The sequence below is a fragment of the Paroedura picta genome, chromosome 4 (genome assembly GCF_049243985.1).
Source record: "Paroedura picta isolate Pp20150507F chromosome 4, Ppicta_v3.0, whole genome shotgun sequence".
NCBI lineage: Eukaryota > Metazoa > Chordata > Lepidosauria > Squamata > Gekkonidae > Paroedura > Paroedura picta.
Genome location: NC_135372.1, coordinates 74,776,983 through 74,789,572, shown reverse-complemented (window position 1 = coordinate 74,789,572; position 12,590 = coordinate 74,776,983). Strand labels below are relative to the sequence as shown.

General features: G+C 40.0%; 1 protein-coding gene across 1 annotated transcript in view; it reads left to right on the top strand.

The window, feature by feature from the left end:
* The window catches only part of ROR1 (receptor tyrosine kinase like orphan receptor 1), a 252,572-nt gene extending 240,262 nt beyond the window's left edge, over positions 1 to 12,310 (top strand). The window contains exons 8-9 of the mRNA XM_077333470.1: positions 4,087 to 4,298; positions 8,533 to 12,310. Of these exons, the coding sequence (XP_077189585.1) occupies positions 4,087 to 4,298; positions 8,533 to 9,957 (1,637 nt within the window). The 3' untranslated portion in view covers positions 9,958 to 12,310. The remainder of the gene's footprint in view (positions 1 to 4,086; positions 4,299 to 8,532) is intronic.
* Positions 12,311 to 12,590: the final 280 nt, after the last annotated feature.

Genomic DNA, 12,590 nt, shown 5'->3' with positions numbered 1-12,590 from the left:
CCAACCTGCTTTTGGCAGCCCTACCTTCTATCCCCCACCAGTGGCCAGGGAACACTGACACACTTTTTATAATATTGGCTTCCTATTACTATATGATTTCCACATGATCCGTTTGGTAAGTAGACTTTGCATCCAGTTTCTTGAATTTATTTCTACCCTGTTTTTCTTCTCCATTGTGGGCTCAAAGTGTCTTACTACTTATGTTCCATTTTTCTCTCTGAAGGGATTCAGAGCAGTTTACAATATTAGGGGGGAATTTCACCATATTAAAAACAAAGAAAACAACAATATATATTTTAGTCTTAGACTGGTTCTGGAGACCGCAACTGGCTCATTTAAAGGCACAGGCTAAAAGCCAAAGGCCATGAGTCCTCAGGGTTCATGCCTCTGGCCAAAACCAGTCTTTCATACCTGCTGATAGGATAGAAGAAAATGCACATTTGAGATGGCATGTAGGTGGCAAGATGTTCCTCAACTAGAGCTCTCTTTCCAGTCTCCAGAAATCTCTGGATGATGGACAGGTGAAAGTGCAATCGGACATTGTAGACTGATGCTAGTTCTGCTAAAACAGCTCAAGGAGAGCCAGAGGCTGAAAGTCATAAGCTAAAATTCAAGGGGCTCAGATACCTTTGGTTCACATCAAAGAATTATATATCTGGCTATGGCCAGGCTTTTGGTTGGGGGCAGTATATGACTGAATGACACCATCTGAATGGGCCCTCCCTAAGAATAACTCACCCCTGAATGGGACGAGAGGACACAGACTCAGGTTTAGAGTAATTTTTAACAGTTTTGTTTTTAGGTTTCTTATTTATTATCCTTGTTTTATTAAATGATTTGAACTGGCTCAGTTGGTTCCAAATCTGGACTCTGTTGCGAATCTGCTCTTTCCATATTTCAGGCATTTATAATGTTTGTCTCCCCTGTGAGTCTCCTTATATTCAATTAATATTATTATTCATAACAATAACTTGAGATTCAAATATTTCCCACACTTTTTTTGCACTTTTGATCAGCTTTCTTTCTTTGTAGGTTTTTGTGTTTGGATTTACAATCCTGGCAAGTTTCTTCTGTGTCAATTTACCCCTTCTTTTGTGTCCACTTCCTCATCTCCCTTTCTCAATTTCGCATGTTCTTTGTTATGTAAGTGGATCTTCCGAAGACCAAGCTTGAGATACGAGGCAAAATCCAAGCAGACATGTAACTGACCAATGCACAGCAAGGATCAAGGATCCCGTCTGCCAGATCCAATCGGTTTAAATCAATCAAATATGATCTAGCCTATCACACACACTGGCGGGAAGTTCTGTTGTCTGCTGAATGCATGTATGTTGGGAGTTTTGGGGAGGGGAATTCCCAGTCTTCTGGTCACCTGCAACAACTTGTACTCATGCTGAGATCATGATAAAGAGCTGTTTGTTTCCCTAGTAATCCTGGCATTCTTCCCATGAACCCATGGATATAACATTCTCTACATTCCTTCCAATGACATTCATGATAGCTTCCCTCATTCTTGCTCTTCCATGCTTCACCTAAAGAGACCACTGTCCCAGAATTCTCCATCGTGATGTCTGTGATAGATTACTTCATTCTGGTTCCAACAGAACCTGTTCCTTCATTGGTGAAATAAATAACCACTTCCTCAAAAGTCACGGGACTCTGAACATGTTGCACTGCAGTGGGCTGCCTTCCAATGCAAAAAGATGATAATTCAAACTGTCTAAGGTCCAGTTTCCCTTCAAGCCATGATATTCACACAGTTCCAATGTGGTATATAATGGCTAGAGTACCAGACAAGCACTGTGGTGATGTGGTTTAAATCCCCACTCAGTGATGAAACTCAGTTGTTGATCTTAGCCCAACCACAAACTCTCATCCTGACATAAGATGAGAAAGATGAGAACCAAAATATAACAGACTGATTCAAAAGACAGATTTAACATAGTTCAACAGCTCCAGTGTTCCTTATTTTGGCAGCCCATCTGAACAGTTTCTGCTAGTTACAGTAGAAATACTGCTTCTTCCATTCATTCTCTAGCTCCTTTTCAAGCATTTGATGGGGAGTAATCAGGGTGCCCCTAGCGTCTTCTGGTGCCATAACATGAAATGAAAGGCAATTATATTGATTATGTGAGTGATACTCAGTGGTTCAGGAATCACATGCAGCTCTTCTGAGCATTATTCCCCAGTGTGGCACCTGTCCCATGTTTCAGAAAAGTGTGTGAGGACTTGTGGCTGGCAAATGATTCACATCTTAAATCAGCTGTGCCACAGGAACGGAAAGGATAAACTGCAAGTCTCCTTGAGCTGCAGGCCTCCTACCAGGGATGGAAGGGCTCATTGGCTTCCACATCCCTACCCTTCTCCACAACTTCTGCACTCTCATCCCAACACAACACACAGACTACTGCCAGGATGAGAATAAACATGGTGGGGGAAAGATTGTGAAGCCACCATCACCATGGTAGGCACCTGGGGAAACAGGAAGCAGACTGGTGGTTTTACTCCCCTTTCTCCAAGTCAAGAGGCTCCCAGTTCATATTGGCATAATTTATGGAACTGTTGTAAGGTTTACTGGGATAGTATATGTAAGGTCCTTTGAATTCTCAAAATTCATGGTATGGAGTTCCAAATGGGTATGGAACACACTATTCTGAAAAGCCAGTATGCCAGATTACTGGCATTTTTTATTCACATTTATTGAAACCCATGCCCTAGAACAAACATAATTATGGGCACAGACTGCCATATTGATGGCATAAGAATGAGATTATATAAAGCTGGGAAAACAGGTGAAGTAAAGTGAAGAAAAAGCAACTAATCCACAGCTGAATTTAGAAAAAAGAGCTCATATAAGTAAGACAGTGCTGACTCTTATAATCTACAGTGTCCCAACTAATACTGGCTTCTAAAGTGCTCTGTGTTAACATGCGTCTTTTACCTAAAAGATAGAGAAAACATTCCATCTAATTTGGCTTGGCCAATCTATAGCATGCCTGTCTGGCTTTCTGAATTGTTGGCAGGTTCCCAGTTCAGTCAGAAAGTTTCAGCCAAATTTTGCAGTAAGGATTCATAGGCTGTTTAGACATCCTGTGAGCTATGTGGTAGGCATTTGTATAATATTGCTCATAGAAGCCCACTTTGTGCAAAAAAAAAAGACACAACTGGCTTTGCTTGTTTCATTGATAGAAGGTTTTGACCTGCAGAAAGTGCTGCTGAGCCAGACGACAGCAGTACAAATACATTTAGCCCTTCATTGAGTACTTGAGAATCCTTGTTTGTCTCCCAGTGCAGGACAGCCACAGTGGAGATTTCTCTTTTTGCCAAGCTTTCCTCATTTCTTAACTAGTGTAAAGTCTTCAGTGCTCAAGCATTCAACAAGGTCCCTGGTATATGTCAGGCCTTTTGGAGATACATGAAACTATAAAGATAATTACTTTTAAGGCATTTAAGAAGTGCTCCACAAAATTCACTTGATACCCTGTAGTTATTGATTACATTGGTGAAAAATAATATTGACTTTAAAAAAAGCTTTTCTCAGCCAAGGTACTGAATCTGATAAATTCTCTGGTGGTACAATATATCAGAGGGGTTATCTAGTTTCCTTCCTGGAGTTATCCCCTCCTCCTGCTTGGTTGCTTGTCCATGCAGTTCCCTCAGCTCATGGTGCAGCCTTTTCAAGAGTCTAAAGGGGCTGCAGGGATAAGGGATAGTGAGGGAATTAGGTGTTTCTGCCATGGAAAGCTACAACTAGTTACTTGCCTGGAAGATCAGACTGAACATGTTCATAGCAATAATAGGGATAGCTAGTTCTTATAATATGACTGTTCAGTCAAAAGGCTAAACAGTGAACAGAAAGATTCAAGCAGGTAGCCATGTTGACCTGAAGTGAATAGAAAAAAGTGAATGTTTTTGAATAAAAGCTGATTCAACATAATATGGTTAAATATATGGTTCATTTATTTAAACATTTGTGGTAAAAAGTAGCTTACAATAATATTACCAGGATTCCATCTTTGTAAGTGACTTTATGGTTTTCACTCCATTATTGTAACTATTCTTGCTTTTTTTGTTTTTCTGAATTAGACACAAAGGACTCCAAGGAGAAGAATAAAATGGAAATCCTATATATTCTGGTGCCAAGTGTTACAATTCCTCTGGCTATTGCCTTGTTGTTTTTCTTCATCTGTATTTGTCGCAACAACCAGAAGTCTTCCTCCCCACCTGTTCAAAGGCAGCCCAAGCATGTCAGAGGGCAAAATGTAGAGATGTCTATGCTAAATGCATACAAGCCAAAGGTACAACCATACAAATGTCACTGAGAATGAAATGCTTCATTACAGACATGAAACTTTTTTTCTTGAAGTGGGACACATCTTCTGGCGCACCTCGTCACATGGAAATGAATATAGACATGATGTCCATAGTCCCACCCACAGAGTGCACTAGAAGATGTAGAGGGATCAACCAGCAGCTGTGCTGAACCTGGGGACCTAGCCATCTGCTGAGTACCCTGAACGAGCTGAGGTAGTGGCTGCCCCAGCCCCGAGGCCTTGGCAGCGGCATGCCGGCCTCAGGGTGTGTGCAAGGGAGGGGGCCCTGATCAAGTAGCCCCAGAGCAGGCATGTGTCCCACATACTCTCTGAGAGTCAGACTGTCTGTAGATTTGTCTTAAAAAGAAATGTTAGCATTTTGGTCTCTATCAAATCATTTATTCCATCATGCTAAATGGGCTAGTTTCTGGGCCAGTCATGAAAGCAGCAAAACCAGACTGCATGCAGACTAGGTTGGGGAGAAAGGTCTACTTTTTCAGGGAATACCCTGGCAAATATTTGTAAATTAAGCAAAAGAATCAGTAAGACCTCTGCCAAAAAAAAAAAAAAAACCTTGAGGAAGAGGGATGGATGTTGAGAGTAGTCATGTGTCAAATTACAAAAGAGTAGGTGAGAAATTGCACAACATTAATTAATTAATTAATTATTCAATTTTTATCCTGCCACTCTTGACAATGATTTGCGGCAGGTTGCAACTGTATACATAAAACTCCTATTTAAAAAACAAACAAACATTAAAACTACACAACCTACAAAAGACAAGCGGCAATATTCCCACCCACCCCAACCAACCTATCCATACAACCATCTACCACCGGGTAAGGTTTGCTGATGTTCTGTCATTGCCTGTGGAGGAGCTCTTAATATTCCTGCCTCTGGCCTCAACCAAAGACCTGGTGGAAGGGCTCTGTTTTACAGGCCCTACAGAACTTTGAGAGCTGCATCAGGATCCTTAGCTCTCCCATGAGCTTATTCCATCAGGTTGAAAAGGCCTTGGCCCTTGTCGAGAACAAAGACTTTCCTTGGCTAGGAATCACCAACGGATTAGCACCCACAGACCGAAGTATCCTGCGAGGGGCATAATAAGCAGTAACTCAGATAAGTGGGGCCCAAGCCGTGGATGGCCTTAAAGGTTAAAATAAAAACCTTGAACTTGATCTGGCCTAAAATTGGCAACCAGTACCGCTGCCTCAGCACTAGGCCCTTCAAATTGTACCTGTGATGACCCTAGCAGCTCCATTCTGTACCAGCTGCAATTTTGGGGTCAAAGACAAGGGTAGGACTATGTAAAGCAAGTTACAGAAGTCCAATCTAGAGGTGACCATTGCATGAATCACTGTGGCCCAACAGTCCAAGGGCAGGTAGGGTGCTAGTAGCCTCACTTCACAAAGATGGTAAAATGCCATGCAGGCTACTTCCATGACCTGGCCCATCATGACCTGGGCATCCAGGATCATCCCCAAGTTCCTGGCCGAGATGTTAAGCTGCACCCCAGTTGCCCCCCTTCTTGGCCCCTCCTACAAATTCCCCTTCCCCCAGAAGATGCTCCCTGGAGAAAGCAGCCATCCCACAACCTTGCCTATATCTGTATTAAACCACCCTCTAGTTCATTGTGGGTCTTAGCTTGTTCCCTGTAATATCAGAAGATTGCTGAGTGCTCACAATAGGGAAGCAAAACAGAGATTTTCACAGATGAGGAAAGAATTTTGGCATATTTGGAAGAATCCCCAGGTATGCAGGGGAAAATAGTATTGTTTTAAGGTGACCGTACCCCATAGAAATTTCCTGATGAACACTGAGTGGTGTTCATTTGTTCTGTATGGGGCATGGAAAGTTGAGGACAACTATGGGGCAGGGAGAGATGGAATGGGAAGAATGGCCCATTCAGTACTCTAGGCCAGTGGTCCCCAACCCGCGGGCCATGGCCCAGTGCCGGGCCGCGAAGGTCTTGGCGCCAGTCTGCGGCTCCCTCTCCCCGCCCCCCCCCGCAGTAAAAAACTTCCCGGGCCGCAAGCTTGCGGCCCGGGAAGCTTCTTACTGTGGGAGGGGGGTAGAGGGAATCAGGCCCGCGCATCGCGCATGCACGGGCGAAATCACGCATGCGCGACACTTTCACCGTGCATGCCGCGCATGCACGATTTCAGCCGCGCATGCCCAGCATGCACAGGCGGGCAGTTGGGGACCACTGCTCTACGCATTAAGTTGGAGGGGATATATTTCATTTTTTATTTCTAAATTTCCTAATTGTTCACTCTACCTTGCTGCCATTTATAAATATATATTTTTAAAAAGATAATATTGCTATGATTTTCCTAAAATACGTTGCCCTCATAAAATACAGAAAAGCTTTTTTGAATATGGATCTCTCTTGAGGTTAGATATACTATTACTGTTTCAATGCAAAATGTTAACATTGGGACTAAAAACGTTGGTTTTATGTAAGAATTTAGGGAACCAAGCTAAGCAGCTCCCTCCAGAAGTCAGTTCCATTTTAGTCAGTGACTTTTATTCCCAGGAAACTGTTCTTTAAGATTGCAGCTTTAATTACCTTATAGAATGTAGTAAATTGTATCCAATCTTGTCACCTCCCCAACAGAAGCAATTGATGCAGCCGGGGCGTCCCTGCTGGATTCCCTTTGTTCTTGGTTTACTTTGGCTTAATGCCTCATATGTGTTTTACACATCTTTGCATTTTGTACATCACCACATGACAAATGCTTGTCAAACAAAAACTAAGCAGATTTATAAATGCTTAACTCAAAATGAACCCCCTTCCTGCCAAAACTTTATAACTTCATTTTCTTCACATAGTTTTCCACTAGGTTGGCTAAAACAGACAAACCCTGCCTGAGGTTAGACAGAGGTCATTTCACTTTCATTACTAAAATATAATTTACAATATGCCAGACCTAAACAAGTTTTAGCCTAAAGGATTTGTATAATATAAACCATCTGTTTCTCAACAATACAGCTAATTTCCTGCCATCACTACACAGTCAACTGGCTGCTTTTTTAAAAGCCTCTGCAATATATTAATTCATAGGTTTTATCTAAAATTTGTAAGTGGGCAGGAAAATTGGGATGCAGATCTTAATGTCACTTTTTGATGATGATAAAGCATAGCAAATTCACCCCCTTTTCTGTGATATTGCTTTGGCAGTATTGCACTGATCCTTAACTCTAGTGAGTAGTAGGATAGGTGTCAGTTTCCTATTGGCTCTGGCCATTGACTTGTCACTTAATTACAGTTGTCATCTACTCGTGAAAATATGAAAGTTCACAACATATCAAAATATTTTTTCTTTTAAAATTCTTTCTATTGTTCTGGCTATTGAAAAATATTCAGGATTTTTTGGGACTGCCTGATACCTGGAGTTGAAAGGCATTTAGAGGAATTGCAATATTTTTTAAATGCCTTCTGAGTGAACTGTCAACTTGCAGAAGGCATTTAAAAGGACTGGAATCCCTTTAAATGCCTTTAGCCTCAGAGTTCACTCCACACCACAAATGTGTGGCTTGGTGTAGAAAATGCATTTAAAGGGACCAAGATCCCTTTACATTCCTCAGTGACATGGACCTGAAAAAAATTCAGCATTCCTGAATATTTACCAAATCCAAATATTATATAAATATTGGGATTCAGGATATCAGAAAATATTGAAAATGTGGGAGTTCAATATCCCTGAGCACAAAAAATATTAGTTTTTTTTTCTTTCCCACATCCCTAATATAAACTGGAAGGGCCTCTTCTGATGCAGAGTGGTAAGGCAACAGACATGCAGTCTGAAGCTCTGCCCAGGAGGCTGGGTGTTCCATCCCAGCAGCCAGCTCAAGGTTGATTCAGTCTTCCATCCTTTCGAGGTTGGTAAAATGAGTACCCAGATTGCTGGGGGGTGAACGGTAATGACTGGGGAAGGCACTGGCAAACCACCCCGTATTGAGTCTGCCATGAAAAACGCTAGAGGGCATCACCCCAAGAGTCAGAAATGACTCGGTGCTTGCACAGGGAATATCTTTACCTTTAATATAAACTGGAGATCGCATAGCCGACCTTTTTATAGACTGGCAATCTGTAAAGTCTTTTTGAGAAACACTGTTGCTCCACTGTTCTAATTGGTTCCTGTAGTTTCAAACCTATGACAATATGAGATGGGCCCGAAATGACCTTTGACACCTGTTGCCTTTTTTTTTTTAACAGAGCAAAGCTAAGGAATTGCCTCTTTCTGCTGTTCGTTTTATGGAAGAGCTGGGTGAATGTGCCTTTGGCAAAATCTATAAGGGACATCTTTATCTACCAGGCATGGACCATGCTCAGTTAGTTGCAATCAAGACTCTAAAGGACTGCAACAATCCACAGCAGTGGGCAGAGTTCCAGCAGGAAGCCTCTTTGATGGCAGAGCTCCATCACCCTAACATTGTTTGTCTCCTTGGTGTTGTGACTCAAGAGCAGCCAGTCTGCATGCTTTTTGAGTACATGAACCAAGGGGATCTCCATGAATTTCTTATTATGAGGTCACCACATTCAGATGTTGGATGTAGTAGTGATGAAGATGGCACTGTAAAATCCAGTCTGGATCATGGGGATTTCCTACATATAGCAGTCCAGATTGCAGCAGGGATGGAATATTTATCAAGTCATTTTTTTGTCCATAAGGATCTAGCAGCTCGCAATATTTTGATTGGAGAACAGCTCTATATAAAGATTTCTGATCTGGGATTGTCAAGAGAAATATACTCTGCAGATTATTACAGAGTTCAAAACAAATCTCTCCTGCCCATTCGCTGGATGCCCCCTGAAGCGATCCTGTATGGCAAGTTTTCTTCTGATTCAGACATCTGGTCCTTTGGGGTTGTGCTGTGGGAGATTTTCAGCTTTGGTCTTCAACCCTATTACGGATTTAGCAACCAAGAAGTTATAGAAATGGTAAGGAAACGACAACTTTTACCATGTTCAGAAGACTGTCCTCCAAGAATGTACAACTTAATGACAGAATGCTGGCATGAGCTGCCATCTCGAAGACCAAGATTCAAAGATATCCATGCTAGGCTGCGTTCCTGGGAAGGACTGTCAAGTCATACAAGTTCCACTACTCCTTCTGGTGGAAATGCTACCACTCAAACAACTTCTCTTAGTGCAAGCCCAGTTAGCAACCTAAGTAACCCTAGATATCCTAATTTCATGTTCCCAGCACAGGGTATACCACAAGGCCAAATTGCTGGATTTATTGGCCCACCAATGCCTCAAAACCAGCGTTTTATACCTATCAATGGGTATCCTATCCCTCCTGGATATGCTGCTTTTCCAGCTGCTCATTATCAACCTGCAGGCCCACCAAGGGTAATTCAACACTGTCCTCCACCAAAGAGCCGTTCACCAAGCAGTGCAAGTGGGTCAACTAGCACCGGTCATGTAACTAGCTTGCCCTCTTCAGGATCCAATCAGGATGCTAATATTCCTTTGCTCTCTCATATGTCAATGCCAAATCATCCAAGTGGGATTAGTATAACTGTGTTTGGAAACAAAACTCAGAAGCCTTACAAAATTGACTCCAAACAGGCATCTTTATTAGGAGACTCCAATATTCATGGACATAATGAATCTGTGATTTCAGCAGAGATATAAATGTCAGGGCTTTGTAAATAAAACTTTTTATAATACAGACTAGAAAATTGTAGAGGAGATTTATATTCATATATTTTATTGGAGATTCATCTGGTTGTATAAAGAGACATTTGCAATAAGTATCTTCTGTGAAGTTTATTTGCTATTAACAGGATAAAATGGTGCAAGCATGATTTTAAAAAAAATGACATCCTCATTATACATGTAATTTACAGTTATTATGGCAAAATTTTAAATAAGTGAGAGGTAAAGTCTGCGTGGTTTTTTACAAGACTTGATTCTGGGTCACCTTTTATTTAATCACAATAGCATTAATCAAGTGGTTTCTGCCTCAGCAGCCTTATTATTCTGAACACGTATATTAATATTTTCACTGTTATGAATGGAGTGTAATGGCCAAGTACTTAGAACTGTTACAGTAAAACAAGATGAGACAGTGAAAGAGCTATTAATAAAAAGCAGCAACAGTAGAAGCTGGGTGATATGGATCAGGGAGGAGGCATTGGGAGGTTTTAATTCTTTTCCCATGCCAGTTTATTTTCATTTAATTTATCTTACAGAATTATATCCCACATTTGTGCTCTCATAAGGGCCACCAAGGCAGCTAACAAATGATTAAAACATACATAAAATAATATTTTAAACCATTAAGCCCCCCCTCAAATCCTATACCATGAAAACAATTAAATGCAAAGCTAAAATACATACAGAAAAATAAAAACTACAATTAAACTATTGTTCAGGAAAGAAGGATCGATTACTCCTTCCTTGGACTTGCTGTTTACACCAGTGAAGGAAGTATATTCTGTTTTCTTAAAGGAGAAAATACAGCTCAAATTATATCTTTGTGGGTTAGGAAAATTGCTAAGGTTAAAAGAACTGAATCAAATACCCCTGTGGCTGTTTTTTTAACACTTAAAAATGTTCTGAGTACCTTCCAGCATATCATCTTGATTGACCCTTTACTTCACTCCTGAACTATGGTGGTCTGACTCTTGTTTTATTTCATGTGCTATGAACTATGAATATAGTTAAAAGATTATCATCTAAACTAGGAGAAGCCGAAAGTAGTGATAACATTGTTTTTATTTCAGCCTGGTGAAAAATGACATGCTATTTTTTTCTAGAAACACCATAAAACCCAGTAGATGACCAAATTCATATCAAAATAACAAACATTTACTTCCATTTTAGACAAGAATCAGACACAATAAGGCAAGTTTGAAGAATAAGTGTATAAATTATTTTAAGAGGCAAACTATGCATTATGTGGAAAATTCACCAAATATGCATTATATGGATAATCAGATCTTCTGATAAAACTACAAAACAGGTGCAATGGAGGGGGATTCAATCAATGGGATGAGAGGGAATTAATTTTTCTTTTATATTGTTTTCCTAATCTCCAATCTACTCAGATTTATATTTCCTATGGTGTAGGGAAAAGACTGATACAACTGATACTCTTTTTATCCCCTACCTCAGCCCAGAGCAGCAAATACCAACTTTCTACCGGGAAACATGACTGGTAAAGTCAGTAATGGTTCTCTCATATAATACATATTTTGATCCTAAGCAAAGATTTTGCTTACCTAGTAATGAATGTAAATTCATGGATAAACTCAAAATATTTATGGTACAGAACTGTGTAAACAAACTACAGCTGAACTACAAGAACCATCAAAGAACATCTGCTAGCAGTGCAATCCTAAGAACACTCTGCTGGGAACAAATCCTATTGAATAGACATAAGTAGGATTCTGAGTAGACCTGATTAAAATTGCTCTCTCAAATACACAACATTGCATCAAATAAATGACTGAAAAATTATATTTCTTTATTTTATATCTGTAGTTGCAATAGAACTTTTGTACCTTGTTGCTATGCAACCCACTAATTAAACAAATCTAAATTTTTATTTTATAATAGACAATCAATTTGCCCAAGAATATTTATTATTTCAGGTAAACACATAACTGTTGTAGTGATAGCCTTGAAAAGGGACATCTACATTCCATCAGATATATACAACAATTTTCTGGAATTGTTTATGATAGCCTTTGTATGTCATTTCAAATAATGTGAATTAGAAACTTTGTATTAGAAAATACTGAGTTTGTATTACTGAAATCTATTCAGGTATAACCAGTCTGGATTATTTTGAAACCACTGTAATTTTTGTTTCAAATACTATGTTTATTGCAATTCAGATTACATAGATTTTTCTATTGGTGATACACATAAACATATGCTATGTTCTGAACACTTAACAATAACTCTTTAAAAATCTTTTGCACAAAAATGTGTTTATTTTGTATGGCAGAACTGAAAAATACATCCCTGCTTTTCATTTCTTGGTCTGCTTCTCCCTGTTTTTTTTTTAACTTTCTAGAGATGCCCTGAAAGATAGGGTATTATTTAGTTATCGTTTCCATGTAGTATGTCGCTTTTCACTGCTGTATTATTTTTCTTGATCCACTAACGAAAGCTCTTGCACTAAGGCTACTGTGAAACCATAACTACCCAGGCGATGTTGTATTGAAGGTTTCGTATTTTTATCTCAGAGTAACATGAAACATTGATGGGTGTATACTGCTGGTTTTAAAAACATTCTTATAATATGAAACTATACA